General features: G+C 38.0%; 1 protein-coding gene across 16 annotated transcripts in view; it reads left to right on the forward strand.

Moving 5' to 3' along the window:
• The first annotated feature begins 3,554 nt into the window (after positions 1-3,554).
• how (protein held out wings) overlaps positions 3,555-25,937 on the forward strand; it is a 28,833-nt gene continuing 6,450 nt past the window's right edge. The window contains exons 1-8 of one of the 16 annotated variants that reach the window (XM_081990763.1): positions 3,555-3,889; positions 16,825-16,958; positions 17,156-17,272; positions 17,964-18,104; positions 18,290-18,392; positions 20,730-20,985; positions 21,044-21,165; positions 24,689-24,791. In XM_081990763.1, coding sequence (XP_081846889.1) covers positions 3,760-3,889; positions 16,825-16,958; positions 17,156-17,272; positions 17,964-18,104; positions 18,290-18,392; positions 20,730-20,985; positions 21,044-21,165; positions 24,689-24,768 — 1,083 coding nt within the window. In that variant the 5' untranslated portion in view covers positions 3,555-3,759 and the 3' untranslated portion in view covers positions 24,769-24,791. Of the gene's footprint in view, positions 3,890-8,241; positions 8,388-16,824; positions 16,959-17,155; positions 17,273-17,963; positions 18,105-18,289; positions 18,393-20,729; positions 20,986-21,043; positions 21,186-21,233; positions 21,489-21,526; positions 25,170-25,937 lie in introns of those variants that run through there. The other 15 variants (XM_081990765.1, XM_081990766.1, XM_081990767.1 and 12 more) reach the window with 15 other exon arrangements.

Raw genomic sequence — 25,937 nt, forward strand, 5'->3', positions numbered from 1 at the left:
CCCGTTTAACTAATTTCTAAATTTGTAGATAACGACAGAGAGCGGTACTTACCATACAAAGACTATAACACGTTGTGATTGGGTGGTTTTTCCGTGAAAAAGAGACAAAAAGCACGGTTTTTCATCCCGTATACATAAAAGGAGATTTTCAACGGCCAATCGGATGAATCCCACTCATTTACCTGCTTTTGAGAACCAATATCTAAGCCACTTTCAATTAGCATAATATGTGGTAGAAAAATAGCTTTAGGCGGTGCAGCGTGGGCGATTTTACCTGCCCATTACCCATTAACCATCACGATGGCGGCTTTATGAATTACATATATTTGATCTTATACTCGATTAATTACACTCGTTTAATGCATTTCGTCATCGTGTTTGCCTGTAAAATTAATAGTTTTGTGTCTTAAGGAATTGAAATGTTTTTAAAGAGCAAACGGTTCATTCATGGACTTCTCTTACGAAACGCCACCATTGACGGAGGGCATCCAACGTGACGTCACGCGTGGGCGCCCTTCAAAGCGTTCGCCCATGCACCGCTAGGCAGCACCAAGACGCCTCCGTTTAAAGGCCGCGCCACTTCAGTGTCGTCCGTCTAATGACATTTTCCAGAAAAATTGGAAATAGTTTAAATAAATTTAAAAAAAAAAAAATTCTTGACAATTCTTGACAATTCTAATTTTTAATTTTTCAAGGTCAAACGGTGCATGGTACCAAAAAAATGTATAGAAGGTAAAAGTTGCATCCCATCGAGGTGTAATTTGTGGTGAAAATTTCAGATCTCTAACCTGAAACGTTCCTGAGATATTGAGCAAAAACTGCAAAAAAACGAGAGTCAACTTTGACGCCCTCTAGCGGCTAAACGGGGCAACTTAGCCGTGCCCGCTCAACGTCACGTGATAGCCCCGTTCGTTAGCTTTCTTTTGTTATAGGTTGGTTTTATACAGAATGTTTTAAATAAGCAAGTTATGGACGATTTTCTGGAAAAGTGCTCGAAAATTTAAGCTAAATTAGGGATTTTTTGGCCCTACTATACTAACAGCGACCATTTTGGATTTTCCTTAATCAAAGTAATTTTTTTTACTAATTTGGACCTGGAGAATACAAATCTGACGTCCATTTTGCTCTAACTGGCACCGTTTCGGAGATGACCTTGAAATTATGTCAATTTTGACACTTTAGGGCGTGGCACCCTTGCAAAATAATATTTTGACAAATGACACTTTACGTCATCTTTCTACTATTAACCTGAAGGTATTTAGGCAGTTGAGGTTAATTTTGAAAATAAAACATTTTCTGAAAAAAATCAGCACCCTTGAAAATTCTTGACAATCCTAGTTTTTATTTTTCAAGGTTAAACGATGCATGATACCAAAAAAGTGTATAGAAGGTAAAAGTTGCATCCCATCGAGGGGCATTTTGTGGTAAAAATTTCAGACCACTAACCTGAAACGTTCCTGAGATATTGAGCAAAAACTGCAAAAAAACGAGAGTCAAATTTGACGCCCTCTAGCGGCTAAACAGAACAACTTAGCCGTGCCTGCTCAACGTCACGTGATAGCCCCGTTCATTAGCTTTCTTTTGTTATACACTGTGTTATACAGAGTGTTTCAAATAAGCGAGTTATGGACGATTTTCTGGAAAAGTGCACCAAATTGGGAATTTCTGCTGGAGGGTGGTCAAAGTAGGCTGTAGGAGCCAAAACAATTGAATATCGATACAAACATTTTACATCAAGTAGGCCTAGAATTTGACGTAGATTTCAAAAATCGAATAAAAAATTATAGGTTAGGATGATTTCATGCAACATGGAACAAAACATAAACTTTTCCTCACTTTGAGTTATTAAGACTACGCCACTGGTAAAAAAAAAATAAGCGAGTGGTCACCTGTGTTGTTTTAGTCAGTGGGCCGATGAAAGTCCAAAATAGGCCATTCCGAGTGGGCTAGTTATATGGTCTGCCGCCAATGACGTACATTTTTCACATATCGAAACGACGTGTGTTTTATTTTTCCTTCTGCTGCACAGTTTCGCAATCGATAAATCGGTACGGACTCCTTATGTTCGATTTTTCACTCGTTTCCTCTGGTCAGAACAATGTAAAAAAGGTTTTATTACCACTACGGGTCGTTGGTTGACAAAAATCACTCGAAACACTCAACAAACCTAAAAACTTCCTGAAAACCCCCTTAAAACTGTGTTCAAAACTGCTCAAAAAGAAATTTACCACAAATAATGACAACAGCAACAACCATACTGGAATTTTTGACAGGTGACACTTCAGTCAAGAAAATTTGACAATTACCAGCTGACATTGTGCAGTTTGATCAATTTTCCTTATTAAACACGAAGAAAAATCCTGGTTCGGGCAAACGTTATGCAAGAAGCGTATAAATTACATCCACACGGGCGTTATGTGTACAAGAAGAACCGCCATTAGCTCGTTAAGGGTAATAAGGTCGCTTTCTTATTTATTCTGAGGCCCATAAGTAAAATTCCTCGGCGGATACACAGAGAAAACGCTATACGTACCTTTGTATAACCACGGCGCGATTTTATTATTGTCCGTATGATTATTAACGGATAATAATTGAAATTTTGTGCGCCATATGGCGTGGAGATCAAACCCGGAAGCACTACAAAACTTAAATCATCAAATGTCACATGTCAAAAGTTACAAGGTTGCCAAATCTTTGCTACGGCACTGGATCAGCCTAAACCTGTGGTGGGCTGGTTTTACCTATTTGGAGTTCAAAAAAAGGCCTCGGTGGGACGGTTTTTAATATAAACGAAGCGCCTACACGCTTTTAGATTTTTTTTTAATATGCAAAGTTATTCCACTGTTTGTTCTTTCACTAATTTGGACCTGGAAACCATTTTAGGATCGTTATTATCGCGTTGGAGGATGTTGAGTAAACAGGATGCATTGTACAGTTCACTCTGTATTTATCAGTCACCAATTTTGATTAAAAATTGACAAAAACCAACACTTTGCATTTCGTGTCTATTTTGTTACATAACGGAGCCAACCTTAAATTTACAATGTGTGCAGGAGGATTTTCTTGTCACGCATTACCTCCTAAATCTGTTTAACGCAATAATATAAATCAAATATGTACCGATTAGGATATGTAACCTTATCTTTTGCATCATAATCCGGTGTAACACACTTTCAGAACTGGCAACACTGTGTAAGATTTTGGTTCCCAATGAAGCTGTAATAAATGATTATTGGAGAAATTAGACGAGATGAGTCATATGTTTGGAAGAAACACGCAATTTATGGCAAAAGTTTATGATTGAGGTGCTCTGTGGAGTGAATGGAGTCAATCAGTTCTGCCGTCTGTCAAAATTAAAATGTTTGACTAGTTTGACAGTAGTTAGTAAAAACAAAGATGGCTGAAAAAGGTTGATGACTTGCAGGATTAGTGACCTCCCGGGGCGGGTTAGGGGCCCTCCGGACGTGAAACGTGTATTAAACAGAAAAAAGCCAGATAATCTGGAATCCTTTGGGGGGGCGACCCTTAAAAGGCGCGTGCAGCGCGCAAGCTCCGAAAATGGCGCGCGCATCGTCGTTTAGTGCAGTTTCAGCGCGATCGCTGCCGTACGTTTCTTTCCTCGTTTCGTAGCCGATAATTCAGTCTCGTTCTGAACTTTGTCGATAACGGTATCGTCCGGTTTAATGACAAAGCGTTGCTAAAGTCCGGTCCGGATTAGTTTATAGTGTTTGTTGTTGTTGATAATTGCGGTGAGCGAAAATGTGCGATTCGCAGAATTGCGCCTCCACGCAGAGCATCGCCGACTATTTGGCCCAGTTACTCAAGGACAGAAAACAATTGGCCGCTTTTCCCAACGTTTTCCTTCACGTTGAACGACTCCTCGATGAAGGTGAGTTTCACACACAAAACATGTGATCGTTGCTGCTTTTAAGACGCCATTGCTTTCTTAATTAATCCACAAATAGTCACGTTTGTTTACTTCACACAAAAATTGGAGAAAATTGTATGGGGCTCTTGCAAATTCCTCTTAAACCACGTTGCCGGTTGTAGTGTATAATGACCGCACAAGGCCCGAATTGTGGGGGTTTTGCTGGCGTAAACGCATAATCCCGGGTACACAAGTTATTGCAACGGCTAGACAAAGCTGAAATTTGTTTTGGTTTTCTTTTAATCCGCCACCAGTTTGGTCGAAATTGAAACGTCCAAGACGGTGTCGGTTTGGCAACACGGCGTCCAGTCACTGTGGGCGTGGCTTTTACGGTTTACTGGTTGCTTCTGTGCAGCCAGACCGACATTCTGGCATTTTAAAGTCTTTTATTTAATTACTTTTTGCTGTTTCTTGTTTAAAAATTGTAAACATACACGTTTAGAGCCTGACATAATCTCTACCATCCAATTAAGGTTATGTTATGTGAATAAAGACAAAAAGCTAAATAAAAATCAAGTTGCCAGGCATAGGGCCTGTTCGATTGGCCTGTCTAGTGTATTGTCATACTGTTTCAATGTCATTCGATAGAGCAGGATGTAGATACATTAAACTTGCTAAATAGCAATCAACAGGTTGTCCACCCTCTAATTCACCCACCTGATGTAAAAAAAGGGGGCCCTTCAAAGCAAAACAAGTGCACTACCTGTGCCATCAAAAGGGATTCCCATGAACCTGAATTAATGGGTTTTTTTGTAGGCATGACCTGAAATCCGGTTTTTATTTGGGGGTAACCAGTCCGGCAAAACCCCCTAGATTAGGGCAGATTTGATACTATCAATTCAGACATGTGATTAAGGTGCTTAATTAGCTTGCTGCTAAGAAAACCTGTTAAACTGAACTGAAAAGTTAATAACCTTAATTTAACTAACAGGCCAACTGGATTGTTAAGGTTTGTTTATTATATCCCAGTAGGTCAATTTTTGGGCTTTCTTTGCGCAGCTGATTTGCAACCAATTAATATCCAGATAAGCTTATCAGTGATACTGATAACCGAATTTACTCAAGTACCAATCAAATTAGGCATATTTTACTACTGATCCTTTTATTGGCAGGGCTCAAGTGTATTACTTACCGATAATAGCCATTCAGCACTGGTTTTCTCTCTGTCAACTCATCTGATAGTCAAGTAGGCCGTGACTTTATTTTGCTAAACGTCAACTCATTTGATAGTCAAGTTGGCCGTGACTCTATTTTGCTAAACGTCAACTGTCAACTCATCTGATGGTCGAGTTGGCCGTTCCCACGCGTCCTGTCAACATTGTTTTGGTTCTGGACAAAAAGCGATTTCTCTTTAAGCTAACAAATCACGTGGGTTACACTTATGAATATCAATTTTCAAATATTGTATAGTTTGAGGTCAGGGCAATAAAATTAGGTGCTAAACCACGTTTTAAATTCAGTGCTCCGTTTGTTTAATTGTTGACTAGGAGGAACAAAATGAGTTTGTTTGACACTTAAGTCGGGCAAAGTAATTTCAAAATGGCTGTCACACGTGACGTAATTGAGCACGTTTCCTATCCGAGGAAACTGGGTAAAAATAACCGCATGGGATTTCTAAGAATAGAGCGGGTGTTTGTGTTGGAGAAGACGTGTACGTTGCACCAGGGGCGTAGCGCCCGATTTCGTTTGATTTTGGTGAAAATGACGCCGCCACTGTCCACTAAACATTTCACTTCTAAAGAGCGTTATAATAAGGAAGGGAAAGTAATTTTATGTCCATGCTATGTAAATCCCTGTCTGGCAACACTGTAAATAAGACACGTGTTTTTCTAATCTAATTTAATGTAAATGTCTTTAACGTTTTATCTGTCAATTTAATGGTCCAATCACTGTAATTCTCAGGGTTACATCTTAATTTTAAAATGTCACTGGTTTTATAGTTTTTTTTGTCCGGGGAGAGCAAATTCCTGAATCTAATTGAAGCGATTTTTATATGAAATTTACGTTGTAAATGTGTAAATGTCAGGATTTTATGTGGATCAGTCCATTAACAGATTTGCATTCGGAATTTATGCTAAAAGTGTGTGAGGTTACGTAAAATGAGGGCCAGTGGCAATATGGCGCCTGGATGTTGTCAAACCAGTGTTGCCAAATACACAAGATGCCCAAGGTGTGGCAGTGATAATTTCTCCAATAAAAAGTGCTATAGCGCCATCTCTGTCGTTCTCACGCATATGACTCACACCTTGAATGTGTCAAACAAAAGGTCGCGTTTCCCACGTTGTTTTTTGTTTGGCCATATTTGGATAAAAGCGCTAATTTGGTTGCAGCAAGGCATCCTACCTGCCTGAGTTATTAAAACGACTCGGCATGACCTAATGCGTTTACCGCTGTCATTGTTATATAGGTGGCACTGTTTATTGTGTAAACGGAGTCGAAGAAAAACATGGCGTACAGTTTCCCATCTGTGCTAGGTTATGCGTTGCTGCCAAGTTTCAAAAATACGCCCTCGATAAATAATAGCGGGTGTACTGACTGATCCGATGCCAAGAAATGCATTCGAAGCGCCTATATCAAGATATTTAGCCAAATGCACTTTTTTACCGTGTCACTTAATAATATATGTTCTACAACTGTTTTTAAGTGACAGTTTGTGATTGGTCAAAAAAAAAACAGATTTTTGACCAATCACAAACTTGTCAGGAATATTGGCATTAATTAAACTGGTAATCTAATATGGAACGAGGGTATTACGTTACACACACACACACACAATGCTTTTCCTTTTGACGGTCTATTTTCGAGTAAAATAAACAAAAGAGAATCAGTATTTTCGTAAAGTCATGCGTGGCCATTAAAATTGTTTTGTTTTCCGACTTTTCCGATTCGAAACGCCAATAAAATCCAGTTTACTTGATGCACCTTAAACTAGTACTTTAAACTAGGAGCGGCCATATTGTCCCGCCCGGTTAACAGTGTTGCCGAAACCCAATCTAAACAAATCACTGGTAACTGTACGGAAGCGTGCCCGCGTTTATAAGTAAATTGTTTATTTTGTTGTCAATCAGGTGCTCTACATAAAATCTTATCGCAAAACTAATATTTATTGCCACTCAAACGTTTTATTAGTTATTTTTGTTGTGTCAATAATTAGAGTAGTACTATTTGTCGGCCCTCAAGTTACACTTGACAGATTAGTTACTTTAGTGCCTTTCAGAAAACTTTGAGATTTCACTTTGCCGCTAGCTGTTTGCATGTATTTACCAGTCATCACTTTTACCTTGACATTAACATCTTTTACTTGTTTGGTCATTTTTAAGAAAATCTAATGTAACACAAACCGGCAACGCTGCAATCAAGTGACGTTTGCAATTTGACATCTGACATTCCCCCATGACATAACCTTAATTATTGTTTGTTTATTTTTTTGGCGTCCCCTGGATTTAAGTGATGTTTGTGCTTTAAAACTAACGTTTTTCTGTTAAATTGTGTCTGTAAAGTGGTTATTGTGGTGGTAATTGGTTGGACTGGCGTTTTTTCAAGCTCGTTACGAAGAAATCGCAGATATTTCGTTGGATGCATGTGAGTAACCTAAACCAAGCTTTAATAGTGGGCTGCACTGACTTATTTCAGTATTTAGGCAATTTAACTGTAAAGTTTACAGTTAAATTGCCCAAATCTAGCCTATAGTGCCCTTAAAAATGCCCGAGCAATCGGCCTTATGCCCAGGATGCGTATTGAAACGAGGGAAGAGAGTTATCAAGAGAAAGGCCTCTAGAATGTGACAGAAGCCCGATATTGTCAGCTACTTCTGTCACATTCTATCAACACTTCTCCTGAGGTTCCCTGCTTTCAAGAATTAGGCCCCTGTTTGCTAGACACCTTTGTTTCAGTAAACTTGTGTCAAATTTAGTGCAAAATCTCACAGTCAAAACCACACGCAGCCTTGTTTAGTTAGGAAAAAATTAGGTTTTTTCAATTTTTTGGTGCAGAGCCTCAAAGCGAATGTAAATAACCACGTCACGTGATCCTTAATCAGTTGCAGTGTTTAGGTCACGTGATTTACGGTGGTACACGCAAGTTGCTTTGGAGTAATCCCACGTTGCTTGCTGTTTTTAATTAACTTTAAAATTGCCTAAATGAGACCCTCATCATCCCTCGCCTAAATTGTGTTCGGGGTCATTTTCAAGAAAATTTAATCAAATGTGTGACACAAACCGGCAACGCTGCAAGCAAGTGACGTTTGCAATTTGACATCTGACATTCCCCCATGACATAACCTTAATTATTGTTTGTTTATTTTTTTGGCGTCCCCTGGATTTAAGTGATGTTTGTGCTTTAAAACTAACGTTTTTCTGTTAAATTGTGTCTGTAAAGTGGTTATTGTGGTGGTAATCGGTTGGACTGGCGTTTTTTCAAGCTCGTTACCAAGAAATTGCAGATTTTTCGGTGGATGCATGTGAGTAACCTAAACCAAGCTTTAATAGTGGGCTACGCTGACTTATTTAAGTTGTGATTTGATTGTGAGAGGTCTGGGTTAAAGTTTACAGGTCAAATTGTCCAAATCTAGGCTATAGTGCCCTTAAAAAGGCATTATGCTAGACACTCGCTGAGTTTAAGTCAAATTTAATGATCTCACAGTCAAAACCACACTTAGCCTTGATTTAGTTGGAGGGAATTATAGTTTTTATAATTTCCCAGTTTGTTTGCAAATAAAAAACCTTTTGAAGGGTGCAGAGCAGAAAATAAGCAACATCACATGATCCTCAATCACTTGCACTGTTTAGGTCACGTGATTTACAGTTGTACATACATTTTTTTGGGAGTAATCCCAAGTTGAAAATGGAAAAATTTGTCTAAATGAGACCCTCATCTCAAAAGGGCTGTTTAAGTTAATGCGGGCCCTAATCTGGTTAGGTCGTTATTACTAATTTACTGTATTGTTGTAACGTTCTGTAAGCCTGGTGACATAATGGAATCGTTATTCATTTGCCTATTTATGGTAGGACAGTCATTAAAGGATTGGTCGTTGCTTGCTCATAAGTCACGTGTTTGCCGTTATTTTTGACCAATCACAAGTGACAGTTTTTAAGGTTCAATTGTTTTTGCCTGCAGGACATGTGTGATCAAAAGGTTGCTTGTGTGTGTGTGCACAATAATAATAATTAACTAGTGTGGATTTTAAATAATTAATTGCCTTGCGGTATTTACAAAGATTCAAGCCCAGATGGCCTTAGTAACGGTTCGGCAACCTTTATCAATGGCGGGAGCCAATAATTACAGGAAAACGGCGTTAAACGGAATTAAAGCAATATTTGTCTTTGATTGTGCATGCCGCCGGCTAGAAAATATTATAGAGTAAATAGGGACTTAATATACACAGCAACCATAAAATATGGTATCCATTTTGAAGTCTATTTTTACAGCGTAGGTCTTGTAGTTGGGGGGGGGGGGCAACTTCCGCCATTTTGTTTGTCCTGTCAAAAACAATCCTAAATTTAGATTTAAAAGAGTTAAAAAGAAGATATTTTTACCTGTTCTTGTTCAGGTGTGTTACTCACTGTTGGCATTGGTTCAAAAGCTAGAAATAATTGTTTTGTCGGTCACCCACTAATAAATACAGAACAAGACAGCTGAAGCTTTGTAGCTGTGTCAAACTGGTTGCCATATGGTTTAGTGTTGTAAATTCATTTATTTGTAATTATTGGTTAATTCCCAAGATGGGTGCGGTGATGGCGGATTCGTTTTCAACTGATAAAATTAATGGCAAGAAATATTTAGTATGCAAAGTTTAAAACTTCCTTTTCCTGTTGGGCCCTCTTTACTTTGGACATATCTAATAGTCTACATTATAAACTGGCCTTGTTACCAGGCGGAGTGTTTTTGGCCACCCCAAAACCAGAGCGGGTTAATTTTGAATAATCATTTTGTTTTTTTTTTTTTTGGATAACCAAACATCAGTGAGTCAAATCGCGTGGGAAGACGATTAAAAATAGTCACCGGGGCCGATCGGCAAACGGTTTCAAGATGATTTCGTTTTGAAAAGACTGAGAATTTCTAAATTTACCCAATTAACCTGTTTTTCGCTTCCGTTCCTTGTATATAACAACATCCTCTCCTAGTCTCAGATAACATTGGCAACACTGTACTGACAGCTGAGCATAGAGCATGTTTATGACAGTATTTAGTGTGCACGGGAGTGAAAACGGAACACAGTTTCCTACTTAGAAAGAAGAAGAATAACGGACAAATTATGGGAGGCCGTGGTCTAGACAATTGAACAATAACTTTAGATGCAATCTGCGCGAGAAACGAGGAAATGACGGAATCGCAAAATGAACCGTCGGATTTTATCAGGAATTTTTCGCATTTCGGTCGGTTAATTGACCCGAGCAACATGTTTATCAAACCGTTATGAACACTTTTCATGTGGGCCGTCCATTACGTCTCGCAATTAGCCTCGATTCGAGCCGTTCTGTATTCGTTTTGACGTTTCTAGATCGGGGATTTTGTACACCTGTCATTCTAGTTCAAATGAACGGTCACGTGGTTACGCAAGCGCTGCAACGTTCAGTTCAATCACAGTCACGTGACTCTGAAAACTATGTTTGAGGAGATTTAGAGTAGTCTAAGGAGTTTTGGGTGGTTTTCAGTATTTCAAGACTATTTTAGAAGCCTCTGGCATTTTCAAGATGGTTCTAGAGGCTTCTGGCAAAAGGAACTTAAATTTCCATTCTGGTAGCAAATTCAGATCGAGGCAAACAAGATTTGGCATTGTTTGACACTTGTCACGTGACTTTAAGACAGTTTTGGTGATAAATATGTCACAACTGTCAAAAATGAGTCTTTTCTTGTTATGTATATAACAAAGAAGAAAAATTAATTTACCGTTTTGTGGTAGGAGTTTTGACAGTTGTGACGTAAACATCAATTTTCTAAGTGTTTTTCACGTGGAAACTGTCATTTTCCTGATAAATGTCTCTGGGAGGGAGCACAACTATAAAAGTGAAAATTTCCAACTGTCAAAGACGAAATTAATTTGATCGCTTCGATGAGAATGTTTTTGGCACTTGTCACGTGATCATCATAGCAAAAAGTGTGTGTTAAGTCACGTGACAAGTGTCAGTTACGTCATAACCGTCAAAATCTGTCTCAGTCCGGACGTAAAACTATAAAAGCGATAGTATTTCCTTGTTCTGGATGTAACAAAGAAAAACATTGAATTTACAGTTTTGTGGTAGGATTTTTGACAGTTGTGACGTAACAACCAGTATGGAATACGTAGAAGGGTCACGTGACAATTGTCACGTACGTCATAAATGTCATTTTAGAGGCACTGTTAAAAATTCCTGAAATTTTTAAAACACTTGAAGAGGTTTCTGGTATTTTCAAGATGGTTCTAGAGGCTTCTGGCACTTTCAACAAGGTCCTGAAAGGTTTAAAACACTTCTGGAGGCTTCTGGCAACCTTTGAAAGGTTTTTTGCAGTATTTAGCAGGTTCTGGCTTTTCCAAGATGGTTCTAGAGGCTTCTGGCACTTTTAAAAAATTTCTGAAATTTTTAAAACACTTGTAGAGGTTTCTGGTATTTTCAAAATAGTTCTAGAGGCTTCTGGCAACTTTTGAAAGGTTTTTTGCTGTATTTAGCGGACTCTGGCTTTTTCAAGATGGTTCTAGAGGCTTCTGGCACTTTTAACAAATTCCTGAAATTTTTAAAACACTTGTAGAGGTCTCTGGTGTTTTCAAAATAGTTCTAGAGGCTTCTGGCACTTTCAACAAGGTCCTGAAAGGTTTAAAACACTTCTAGAGGCTTCTGGCAACCTTTGAAAGGTTTTTTGCTGTATTTAGCGGCCTCTGGCTTTTCCAAGATGGTTCTAGAGGCTTCTGGCACTTTTAAAAAATTCCTGAAATTTTTAAAACACTTGTAGAGATCTCTCGTATTTTCAGGATGGTTCTAGAGGCTTCTGGCACTTTTAAAAAACTCCTGAAAAGTTTAAAACACTTGTAGAGGCTTCTGGCAAAATTTGAAAGGTTTTTTGCAGTATTTAGCGGACTGTGGCTTTTCCAAGATGGTTCTAGAGGCTTCTGGCACTTTTAAAAAATTCCTGAAATTTTTAAAACATTTGTAGAGGTCTCTGGTATCTTCAAAATAGTTCTAGAGGCTTCTGGCACTTTCAGCAAGGTCCTGAAAGGTTTAAAACACTTGTAGAGGCTTCTGGCAACCTTTGAAAGGTTTTTTGCTGTATTTAGCGGCCTCTGGCTTTTCCAAGATGGTCCTAGAGGCTTCTGGCACTTTTAACAAATTTCTGAAAAGTTTAAAACACTTGTAGGGGCCTCTGGCAACTTTTGAAAGGCTTTTATGTAGTATTTAGACGCTTCTGGCATTCCCAAGACCATTTTAGAGGCCTCTGGCACTTTTCAAAAACATCCTGAAAGGTTTGGCACGCGTGTAGAGGCATCTGGCAACTTGGAAAGTTTTTTGCAGTATTTACAGGTGTCTGACAGTTCCAAAATGTTTTAAATTCAAGAACACTACACACACACCACTTTATTTGTAATAAACACTATAATAAGTAATTAATAGCAATGTAATAAACAATTTAGACTGAAAAGTCAAATTGAGGTTAGGTTTGTTCTTCTTTTTTTCCTAACGTCAGTTCTGTCGGCGCGACGACAGTGTTGCCAGTGCCCCGTTGCATTGAAACGGATAAATATGGAATGGCCATAAAATTGACAAAGTATAGAACCGTGTGTGTGTCGTAAAACATTCCGGGTGTCGGATTTTACTACCGTTTAATAATAAAACGTTCTATGCACACACACACCATGATGTCATACGTTTTAAATAATACTGTCAATACATTCGATCACCCCTCGTTTGAATGTTTGTGCACTTCCAATTAGGAAGTTTGCGTCCTGCGGCCAAAAAATGATTACACACACACATACAATGTAATTTGTTTGACCTGTCAAGTGTTGGAACCGTGACGAATACCGAAGAATGGTATTCTCATCGTTGGCGATTCTGTGAATAACACCCACACATAATAATAAATCACTTAGCTGTAACGGAAAAAAGTCTTCTTGAAGGTGAAAAAAAGCCGTGTCTAATGCTAAATTTGCCGGATCAGAAAAAGTGACTCTCCTTATTTAATTATTAGGATTGTTGTCATTTTGTGTGTGTAATTAGCCCGCAAACGACGTAATTCATCCGAGGAAGGGACGTACGTTGCAGCATTGAAATTCCTGTAACGTGTGTTCGTTTTTTTTTACATAAATCTGAATTAAAAGCGCACCGCTGAATAGCAAATTGAACCAGGTGCGTGTGTATGCCGATGAATAATCAATTAATAGATCATCACTCTGTCGTTTTCGTCTTTTGTCGTGTCATAACCTCAAATATAGCCGCGGCCAATTAGGTGGAGGATTTATGGAAACGGCCAACAATACTCGCGCGGAATATTTAATCGAAATTGCATGAGAACCGGAGGGAAAATGCGCCAACTACGGAAAGAAGAGAAAACCACGTCGTCATTAGACTCGTAATAAGTCGATGGAAAATTTATATTTTTGTAAATTTACCGGAAAATCATGCTTAAATTGTCAAACTTGCAACCACCCTGTAACTGTCAAAATAACAGAGTTATTGACAATACAATGGAGTAGTTTACAGGGTGTTTTTTCATTTTATATAAAAAAATATCAAATATGAATCTTGTAGATATTTGCTTATGCTTTATTCCTAGATCAGTATACAGGGTGTCCCAAATTTGAGCAGCAAACCAAACTTATAATTTTTTAATCGATTTTTGGAATCTGCGTCAAATTCTAGGCCTTCTTGATAGTAAAATGTTTGTGTCGATATTCAATTGTTTTTGCTCTAACAGCCTACTTTGACCGCCCTCCTCGAAAGCAGAAATTTCCAATTTGAGCGAAATTTTGGTGCACTTTTCCAGTAAACCGTCCATTACTCGCTTATTTGAAACAATCTGTATAAACGCATCGTTTAACAAAAGAAAGCTAGTGAAGGGGGCTATCACGTGACGCAGAGCGGGCACGGCTAAGTTGCCCCGTTTAGCCTCTAGAGGGCGTCAAAGTTGACTCTCGGTTTTTTGCAGTTTTTACTCAATATCTCAGGAACTTTTCAGGTTAGAGGTCTGAAATTTTTACCACAAAATGCACCTCGATGGGAAGGAACTTTTACCTTCTATACACTTTTTTGGTACCACGCACCGTTTTACCTTGAAAAATTAAAAACTGGAATTGTCAAGAATTTTCAAGGGTTGATACCTTCTAATTTTTTTTAGAAAATTTTTTATTTTCAAAATTAATCTTAACTACTTAAATACCTTCAGGTTAATAGTACAAAATTGACGTAATGTGTCATTTGTAAAAATGTCATTTTGCAAGGGTGCCACGCCCTAAAGTGTCAAAATTGACATAATTTCAAGGCCATCTCCGAAACGGTGCCAGTTGGAGCAAAATGAACGTCAGATTTGTGTTCCCCAGGTTCAAATTAGTTCAAAAAATCACTTTGATTAAGGAAAATCCAAAATGGTCGCCGTTGGTATAGTAGGCCCAAAAAATCCCTAATTTAGATTAAAATTCCGTGCACTTTTCCAGAAAATCGTCCATAACTCGCTTATTTGAAACAATCTGTATAAACGCATCGTATAACAAAAGAAAGCTAGTGAAGGGGGCTATCACGTGACGTAGAACGGGCAGGGCTAAGTTGCCCCGTTTAGCCTCTAGAGGGCGTCAAAGTTGACCCTCGTTTTTTACAGTTTTTGCTCAATATCTCAGGAAATTTTCAGGTTAGAGGTCTGAAATTTTTACCACAAAATGCACCTCGATGGGATGCAACTTTTACCTTCTATATACTTTTTTGGTACCACGCACCGTTTTACCTTGAAAAATTAAAAACTTGAATTGTCAAGAATTTTCAAGGGTGTGACCCTCTGATTTTTTTCAGTATTTTATTTTTTTTTCAAAATTAACCTCATCTGCTTAAATACCTTCAAGTTAATAGTACAAAATTGACGTAAAGTGTCATTTGTCAAAATGTCATTTTGCAAGGGTGCCACGCCCTAAGTGTCAAAATTGACATCATTTCAAGGTCATGTCCGAAACGGTGCCAGTTAGAGCAAAATGGTCGTGAGATTTGTGTTCCCCAGGTTCAAATTAGTTCAAAAAATTACTTTGATTAAGGAAAATCCAAAATGGTCTGGTTTGGCATTGAAAAATTAAAAACTAAAATTGTCAAGAAATTTCAATTTTTTATTTTCAAAATAAAAAAACAAAAAAACGAATTATTTCTGAATTTTCAGATTTTCCAATTTTTCCAGAAAATTACCGAAAATGTTCTGAACAAATTTCCCTAAATTTAATTGTCCGGAAATTTTACATTCCTGATTAAATGTGCCGGACTGTCAGCTGTCAATTTGTCTATTGTTGACAAGTGTACGGGCGTGGTTGCCAGCTGTACAATTTAAAACGTATGCCACACCGCACGCAAGAAAAGAAAGTCTCAATCTAGTATGTATGTAGGTCTGTTTTGCTCGTATTTGATCCGCGTTTACGTACATTGCACTATTTCCTGTAAATTGTTATCGTACGCAAATTAGCTCTTGGTAACATAAAATCAAGCCTAAAAAAGGCATACAATTATTAGATAGATAGTCTGGCCCTAAAGTTGTTTTACATGTCACGAAACATGTCAAAAACGTTCTGATCTAAAAATCACGTGACATGATGAATAAAAAATGAGATAGAGGTCACGTGACTTTTGAATCATAACGCATAAAGCAAACGGCTACTGTCAAAAACCTTAAAAACGCAAAAATTCAAATGAATGTCGTATTAGAATAACCAGCTAAAGTAGTTTTAAAGTTTGATTGTTGTTACCTGTCGAGTAATCAATTTAGCATACAAATGCACGTCTAGCAATTATAGTGTTGACATCGAACGCATTTAATTAATAGTAGGTGTACAAGGGGGAGAAACACGTGACGCGTTTCCTCCAATTGACGTTTGACAGCAACTAGGAATGGGCAATCATTTGCACCATCTGTTTACGGTAATGATGAAGTAAATTCAGATTTTTTCTGCTTCGTACATGGTCAACTAAGCAGCTGTGCAAAACGTTTTCCTTCTGCTGAACCGATTTGCGTATAAATAATTTCAAGTACTCGTATCTCGATTGAACTGCCAGAAGGAAGTAGTGTTTTTCCTTGATGCGCTTAACAGAAACCAGATTTAGTCCTATCCTGTTCTGGTTGCTGTCAAACGCTCAACTAAATTTGAATAATCCAAAAAGCAAAGAGTGTTTGCCTTTTATGGTTTTGCTGAAGCTCATTAATATTACAGTTGCATAACAATATGTGTGTTGATTCTGTCTGTACCTGATTATACTATACCGTATGATATGTTGGATTAATGCCACTGATGTATATCAGGGGGCATTCAATGCTAATTTTTCTTGTCGAGTTCAAGTAACGCGACTTACCTATGATGAATCGATAAATAACAGAAAATTCTCTTAGCCGCCACTGTTTCCTTGGTACAAAGAAATAAAACAAATCGGGACGGCGCCGCGTTGCACGAGGAAGTGGGTGTCAAGTCTGGCCATCTGGACGGCCGACTCCCCTTAGATGGGGCCTAAAAACGGTCTTGACAGCTTGAAATTGACATTTTTCGGCGTGGTCGACTTTCGGCCACCTTAAACCGCCCATATAACGCTTAAAACGCCGGCTAATGGCGAGCAAACGCGAGCAGATGGGCCAATGAGGTCATTGGGTCGCAAGGAAAGTTAAACGCGTTATCGGTGGGTTTGTTGATGGTCGCAGAGTCACCGCGTTTCGTTACAAATTTTAATGCCAAACTGAATTGTTTGTTGCAGAAATTGCCAAAGTCAGAGCCAGCCTATTTCAAATCAATGGAGTGAAAAAGGAACCGCTGATATTGCCAGAGGCTGAGGGTCAGGTGACCACTCTAACCGAAAAAGTATACGTTCCCGTAAGGGAACATCCAGATGTAAGTACAATCCTAATTTATATATTGTTGGTTTGTCCTCCAGAAATGTGTGTGGTTAAGAGTGATTCGCGAAATGTCCGCTTGGCGCTCCTGGAATGATCACCTAGCCTGTCACAGTGCACTGTTTTTTTTTGACAATCCCTGTCATTACTAATTAATCTAATGAAATACCAGTTCTGTAATTAATTCGGTTTCAGTTCAACTTCGTGGGAAGGATCTTGGGCCCGCGAGGCATGACGGCCAAACAATTAGAACAAGAAACCGGCTGTAAAATCATGGTGCGGGGGAAGGGCAGCATGAGGGATAAAAAGAAGGTGCGTACAGCCACTTAACTATCCTATAAAATTACGTACACGCCCTAAAATTACTAATTTTAATGGTTTGTTTCTTTTAAAACCACTTTTTGACACACAGTTGACATAATATTGCTGCGCCATCGACATCCCTAGGGTTTTCTTAATTTAAAAAAGATCCGAAAGTAAAATACCACTTACACCGGTTCCTATTTCGGGACTCTCTATCCATTTGAGGTTTATCTGGAAAATAGATTTCTGGCCGGATGCCAATCGAGCAAAGGAATGTTCTCATCGGTTCCGTGTGTACTGTTCCCTTGGGGGGGAATAATGCCCCTCGAAAATAACATAATGAAACGGTATTTTAACGCCTGCGACTAATTTTAAACTTTTCCTAGGATGGTGGATGTTATTAAATTGAAACATATTGACACGACCCAGGCATTTTTATTGAGGAAATATTTTGTGTGTTTACAACTTTAAAACCCAATTTATTAGGAGAATGTTGATGAATTTCAGTATTTTTGGAAAATTTTAACGCTTTTTTTTATCTCTGTCTGTTTAAACGCTTCATTTTACCAGGACACCAAACGAGGTGAGTGTTTCTTTAGACGTTGATGGTTGTGCATTTAAGGTAGTTTTGTCAAAATCAACAGAGAAAGTCTCGATTTTCCAATAGTTGCAATCGAAAATAATTCAATTTTGTATACAGGAGGATCAAAACAGAGGAAAGCCAAATTGGGAGCACTTATCGGACGAGTTGCACGTTCTTCTCACAGTCGAGGACACTGAGAACCGAGCGCAAGTAAAACTGGCCCGAGCCGTAGAAGAAGTGAAAAAATTGCTCGTACCCGTAAGTTGATTGATTTTTAGTTGATTTAGTGGTTTGGCAACGTTGCACTCTTGTCGAAAATAGTTTAAAACCTCCATTATTCTAATCGTAAATAGCGTTTCTGGCCGTTTTACAGCCTGGTCGCAATCTGTTTTTTTTTACATAAACGTCTCTACAATAAATTTAAGCGCTTTTTTCTCGAGCAGCAAGCGGAAGGCGAAGACGAACTGAAGAAGCGACAACTGATGGAACTGGCCATAATAAACGGCACCTACAGGGATTCCAGCTCCAAAGCGGCCTCGGCCTCAGGTAATTATTGCATTTGACGCGACATATCATTCTGATACCATCTAAATGCTTCATATTGTGACGTCACGATTTTTAACTAATAAAAAGTCTACGTGTGCAGTATTTGCAGAAATTGTAGGTTGGCTTGATTGGTCGTGGATGCTGCACGTGTCATCAGGATACTTAGTTTTCTGTGTAGGAAGTTTACGTGGCGCATTCACCATTTGTCAAGATTTTCTCGAGAAGATTTTCTGCCGTAATAATTATTTCTAAATATATTCGACAAAGCTGAAACTGGGTTACTTTTTTAAAATTTAAATGGTATTTTGCCCTAAAGGGCCTTAGAACAAAAAAAAATTGCTTAAAAATGTTTAGTAAGGGGCGCAATGTTAATTCCCCCGTAACTCGGTTAATTGACAAAATTCAAAAAAAATATCAAGAGACAGAAATTGTAGGAAATTCAATTTCCTATCGAATCACAAGAATGGTATTTTGCCCTAAAGTGCCTCAGAAGAAAGATATTTGCTTCAGAATGTTAATTTAATTTCCTCCTTTACTGGTGGCATTAGCAGTGTAATTGGGTAGGCAACCCTCTATTGTTGTTTGTGTAACTATGGTTGCCTACCATGCAACATCCCTCAATATACCCGTATACACTGTGTTCAATCTCAAAAGGGTTAAAAATACAGATTTGGTGTATGGACGGGAAAAAGTTGCGTAAATTGTCAAATTTTTTGGTTTTAAATTTGTCATTTTTTTTTTAATTTTTCCAAAACCAATAGAAAAATTCTAAATGTTATTAAACCGTGACTACGCAACTTTTTTCCCATTTAACCAAATCTGTATCTGTCTCATCTGATTTTTCTAAACATTTTCCAGTACGGCCCTGGTTTTCAGGTTGAATTTACTGACTTCAGTCAAAATTTCAGTTTTGAGTCACTTTCTGTTTGGTTATCACAGTTCAACTAAAACCAGGATTTTTCCTAACAATTTACCGGTACGGCCCTGGTTTTCAGGTTCAATTTACTGAAAATATCAGGGCCGTACCTGCCCAAATACCCAAACTATGTTCAAAATTGTGTTTAATGTCAGATGAGTGTGTTTTCATTCACTTTCTGTTTGGTTATCACAGTTTAACTAAAACCAGGATTTTTCCTAATAATTTACCGGTACGGCCCTGGTTTTCAGGTTCAATTTACTGAAAATATCAGGGCCGTACCTGCCCAAATACCAAAACTATGTTCAAAATTGTGTTTCATGTCAGATGAATGTGTTTTGAGTCACTTTCTGTTTTGTTATCACAGTTTAATTAAAACCAGGATTTTTCCTAACAATTTACCGGTACGGCCCTGGTTTTCAGGTTCAATTTACTGAAAATTTCAGTGGCGTACCTGCCCAAATACCCAAACTATGTTCAAAATTGTGTTTCATGTCAGATAAATGTGTTTTGAGTCACTTTCTGTTTTGTTATCACAGTTTAATTAAAACCAGGATTTTTCCTAACAATTTACCGGTGCGGCCCTGGTTTTCAGGTTCAATTTACTGAAAATTTCAGTGGCGTACCTGCCCAAATACCAAAACTATGTTCAAAATTGTGTTTCATGTCAGATGAATGTGTTTTGAGTCACTTTCTGTTTTGTTATCACAGTTTAATTAAAACCAGGATTTTTCCTAACAATTTACCGGTGCGGCCCTGGTTTTCAGGTTCAATTTACTGAAAATTTCAGTGGCGTACCTGCCCAAATACCCAAACTATGTTCAAAATTGTGTTTAATGTCAGATGAGTGTGTTTTCATTCACTTTCTGTTTGGTTATCACAGTTTAACTAAAACCAGGATTTTTCCTAATAATTTACCGGTACGGCCCTGGTTTTCAGGTTCAATTTACTGAAAATTTCAGTGGCGTACCTGCCCAAATACCAAAACTATGTTCAAAATTGTGTTTCATGTCAGATGAGTGTGTTTTCAGTCATTGTCTGTTTGGTTATCTTAGTTTAACTTAAATGTTCCAGTACGGCCCTGGTTTTCAAGTTCAATTTACTGATAACCGTTTTCAAGATTCCCATGTCCCATCACTCCCCCTTTTTACAGTTATAGTACAGTACACTAATAAACGGTTGACTGTAGAATACATATTATTATATTTTTGAAAACGCCTACTGAGAAACTGGAAAGGTTACTGTAATCTGACAGTTGACAGCAGAGTTTGTTTTTGACTTTGACAGATTGAGACAGAGCACAACAAGACAACAAGTTGTTTTTATTTTTCTTGTGCAAACCATTTAGATGGTACGGTTTATTTTTTAACCCATATCGCTTGGCACGCGCGCAAAACTAACCCAAAACACCACCATAACAGATATTCAATGGCTAACCTCGAGTTCAGTCTCCACTGACGTAGACCTCTCGACTCTTGCAGCGGCTGACGAAGAATGGAGGCGAGTGGCGGCGGCCGTGGAGACCCAGAGGCTGTTGTCACCCGGCATTCCCGGCCTGGGCAACCAGCTGAGGGCGCAGGGAGCCCCATTGGGCGCGCCCCTGATACTCAGCCCGAGAATGTCGGTGCCCACGACGGCCGCTAGTATACTGAACGGATCGGCGCCACCCGGGTATGTGTTAGTTTCCTTTTTTCGTTGCGTTCGAATTGTATCGACGAAGAAAGTGTGTTTCCAGGTCCCTGTTGTCGCCGGGCGATCCGCACGGTTTGATCTACGCGCCCTACGCCGACTACACGAACTACACCGCCCTGACGGCCAGTCCTCTGTTGACGGAGTACGCCACTGCCGATCATTCGGGTGGGTTGTTCGCTCGTTGACTCGTTTCCCCCATTTTTATGCCTTATCCTTGTTATTATTTCCGACAGGACGCCCCTGTTTTCTATATCAGTTTCGGCCCCCGTAGGTGACTGGGAATTGTACGGGGCGGCTTAACGGAAGCCTCGTACAATTCGTGGACGGTTGTGATGTGTAGTAAAAAATTATTATTATCGGGGGCTCCCCCCCACTTCGTACACTCCTCCGTAGATAGAGCATTGGGGTAGCTAGTTCGTATTTAGTGGTTATAACAAAACGGGACACCTGTCCGTCTTATTATATATTTTTTATTTAATACCAATATCTAGTTGGTTTGTAGTCTTTAAGAATTCGTTTTTTTTAGGGTTCAAAAGACGTCGTCACGACGTCTCTAAAGGAAACACTTATTAGTCGCAATTTTTACATTTTTTTATTTTATTTTATTTTTTTGAATATATTTTTATATTTTCTGTGATAATTTCTAACCGATCGGGGTTATTATTAAACTGTTACGTACTGTATATTCAATATTTCCAGATCAATATTTTTTTATACTCTTTTGCAGTCACTTTCTTTTTTATAACGCAAGCACCAAGCAGACCAAACAGCACTTGTCAAACAAGTGTCAGCTGATCAGTAACTGACCTGTCAGTTTGACAAAATTGAGCTTATAAACTACTGGTCAAATAGAATGGGACCGGAAACGGCCATAAACCAAATCTAATAGACTAAAAGTATAGACAAACAGTGGCAATGGAACTGAAACATAATTTAAGTAAGCAACGCGAGATGGCGCCACTAAACGCACGTTTAATCTTAAAACAGTCACGTGGCCATTTGTACCTTAAAACGAGTCGCGAGATTTAGAGTTTAAAATAAAAAAAAAACGTCACAGTCACACTGTCACGTGACGTTAAAAATGACATTTTAATCTTACAAATAGACACGTGATTTAGTGTATCAGTTTAAAACTAAAAAAAAAACGGTCACGTGACTTTGAAAAAAATCAAGTTTTCTTACACAGTTCAGATGGGATAACGATACTGCAAAAGTTGGCAACCATGTTTGCAATGACCAGCTGTATTAGCGCCATCTATTAGAGTTTACCTACAACTGAACGGCTTCCTTTTTGGGTTGCCACTTTAATTACATTGCGCTGGTTGTCTGTACTTATGAATTTTGTTTCTACAGGGTAATTCAAATTCGATCTCTATCTCGGAAACTATGAGAGATACAGAAAAGTTCAAATAGCGGCAACGTTGCGCAATTTAAACCTGAACCAAATGCCGTTTTAAAAATTACGATTTTCCAAGTACTTCCGGAGATATCCCACAAAAACTGAAATTTTGATTTTTACCTTATTTGCAGAAATATCCCAAAACTGTCAGTCATCATCAATTTTCTTTTTTGTTACGGACGCCATATTGGATTTTTACGCCACCAAATCCAGCATTTTATTCTGAATTCTGTATAAATGACAATTTGAATCAATAAAAATTAATTTTGCCTTAGCTGGCTTTTTTTGTGTCAAACAAACCACAAAATTAGTTAAAATGGCCATCTTGACACGTATAAATCCAATATGGCGACGGTCAGCACAGTAGGCCAAGTAACCCTTCATTTGAAGAAAACGTCGCTTCATTTTTCCAAAAATGAAATGATTATTTGAAACATTCCCTAGATGTATCATATGATCGTGGGTAGCTAACGAATGGAGCTATCACGTGACGTTGAGCGCGCACTGTTAAGTTGCCCCGTTTGACCGCTAGAGGGTGTCAAATTTTTAAAACTTTATTTGGTTTAATTAAAGTAAAATTAAATAAAGTAAATTTGAATCACCCTGTATATACAATTATTTGAAGACAGTCCCAATTTTTTTGACTGTAGGCGCAAAAGTGTGACGTCATTGCTTTTTCTTTTTTTTTCTTTAGTTGTACATTAACGATGCTGAAATCAAAAGGTGCTATACACAATAGTAATATATTTTACATAGTAATTATCTATTTAAACGTATCATATACATAGTATATAAATATTGAGCGTATTTTTTATATTTTATAAAATAAAGTAATAGGAGTTTACTACCAAAAGAAAAACAAATTTCAGGTACTTAAAATCAGTTGAAAAGGATATACGCCATTGATGTATAATGTAGGTTGGTTTTTTTCAAATTTTACGTAGCCGATAAGAATTTCTATTTTGTATTTTTACGGTGCATTTATTTATTCAAAACACGATTATAATTTAGGTAGTGCGTACACGGGGTGGATGGAAAACGTTGACACATTTTGCATGAGGTTTGGTGGAGAGTTAATCTGGCAACATTGCACAGTTTCCTGCAAGGTCACGTTCAATTTAAAAGCGCGCGCGAGAAAGAGAACGCTATTAATTGCTAAACCGCCGCCTACTATACCAAAAGGTGCTTGTCAAAAATTCCAAGATGGCTGGTGACAGTTGTTGAGTTTTTTTGAGGGTTCGATGAATTTTACGGTTTAAAATCAGCACTCAAGGTTATTTGAGTGAGTTATTTTTGTTTATGCGTTTTTCAAGCCGCATTGTAGCAGCCGTTCAGGAAAACTTTACGAAAAACCGGATCTAACTCGACAGTGGGATGATTTTCTTCCAACACTACATGCGCAGGTATGTGAGTTTCATTTTAAAGCATCCTTCAATGTGAGAGCAACAAAAATAATTTTGAACGAATGGTAATAACACAAGAACCAATTTTGCTTACCAGATTTTCTTGTGTTTAAACTAGTTTGCTGTGTGTTGCACTTGCACCAACTCGTTTAGACTGGACTTGATTGTGTAGAAAAAGCTTTATCTGATCACTTTCTTTGATTTTTTACTCACAATTTGCAATTAACTACACAAAAAAACGTAATTAAAAGTGACATTTGAGACTCTCTAGTCTAGAGGGCGATGCCGGCTACCATGGCACACTATGCGAAAGAGCTAAAACAGGCTCATCAAGTCGACTGGGGCAACACTAAAACTGTCACTGACTACGTTTATATCGTAGACTTTGTTAATCCGGATTGAATTAAAGAGTGTCCCAAATGTTACACAAATAGCCCCAAAAAGTTTGGTAATTTGAGATTAATAGTACGCACTTCAAATAAAAAATGACAACTGTCCGTCAAATCCGTGAATGTCAATTCAATCCTGTTTACATCGTACATAGCATTGCTCGATATAAACATAGTCATTTTCTGCCAAAAAAATTCCAACTGTCAACCAATTGAAACGTCAAATATGATTGGATAGGCAATGTTGCCAACGTTTTTCAACCACTTTCGAATCGTGTAAGTGTACATATAAGTGTAAAACAAAAAATTTGCTGAATGATAGTTTTAAAATATTGTTTATCTTTAGCTCTAGTAACTACAAAGTAGTGGTTTTTTCAGGCCGTATTACTTGGCAGTTTGTGCCATATAATCTGTACAAGTATAAGTAATACTGTGGTCAGCTACTTTATATAGTGTATTGTAGTATTTGCTGGATGATGACGTTTCTGTATGTACAGGTGCGTCGGCTGTTGCCAAGCAACGGCGACTGGGACAGTTAAGGGAACATCCTTATCAGAGGGCGGGAGCGCTCTCTTAAAACCCCCGTGTCTTAAAAAAAAGGTTAGTTTTCCCACATTTTTTTTATATATATTTTTTTTTCTATTTCCCTCTTGTTTTTGGTGACTCAAGAGGGTTACCGTAGTTTAGTAGAACAAAAGTACCTCATCTGCATCACCTAGTCCAGTTATTTACCTTAATAGAGAATTATTTTTGGGGCTCGAACGAGCCCTGTATAGTTACAATTTTCTTAAAAACTATTTTAGTGCAGCTAGTCATTTTTTTTGAACAAAATCCCCCGTCCTAGTCTTATTAAATATTTTACTCTCTCTCTGTTGTAAACGCACCTCGAATTTTTCATCTCCGCAATTTGTAGTTGTTTATATTTTGTATATGTTTTGTTGACTTGCGCCAATGTGGAAAATATATTTATACGAAAAACTGTTGTTTTCTCTACAGTTTTCACCTTACTTTGAAACACTCATTTCTATTATTGGATCGATTATTATCAAGACTTGACAGTAACGTCGGTGACGTCGTTACTGTCAAGGCACTGGTTGTTTTTCTTTAAGTAACGTTTTGTTTAACTAATTGCAATATTAACACACATTCGACTAATTTTTTAATCAATAATTCCACACATGGCCAAGTAACTATAGTGATCACCATCGATTGAATGAAGTAAAAGTAACCATATATTTGACGAGCGAATGATGCGGCGGGTTATTTTGTTGTATAGTGGCAACATTGCTTTTTGACACTAACCATTTTTTCCAGCTTTTCGCGACTAATTCACGAAATTTGTTACGTTTTATTATTTCCACGTCTACAGTGGCATTTTTTGGGTATTAGTCTGTGATTGGTCACAAATTAGCAGCCAATTTGACCAATCACGAACATTGCTGTAATTTAAGTCCAGTTTTAAATGTCAATAATCAACAATTATGTCATTTTCCTGTCGGAAATGAAGATGCAATCCTCACAATTTCAGTTTATGGATTTGTTGTATTTTCAGTACTTTAATTGGTGTACAACTCAATTTTCTGGACTGAAACCAGTCTAGAATTCAATTAAACCCTGGAAACAGTCGAAATTCACTTTTTCTTCTTTTCAAGGCGAATATTGTAGCAACATTTTTACCTTTATTACTGCAAAGTCTGAAACTTGACGTTTACCATTATAAATAGTCTTGAAACTAGATTTTTCAGG

Source organism: Ips typographus, linkage group LG12 (genome assembly GCF_016097725.1).
Source record: "Ips typographus isolate SLU linkage group LG12, UJ_Ityp_2.0, whole genome shotgun sequence".
Lineage (NCBI taxonomy): Eukaryota > Metazoa > Arthropoda > Insecta > Coleoptera > Curculionidae > Ips > Ips typographus.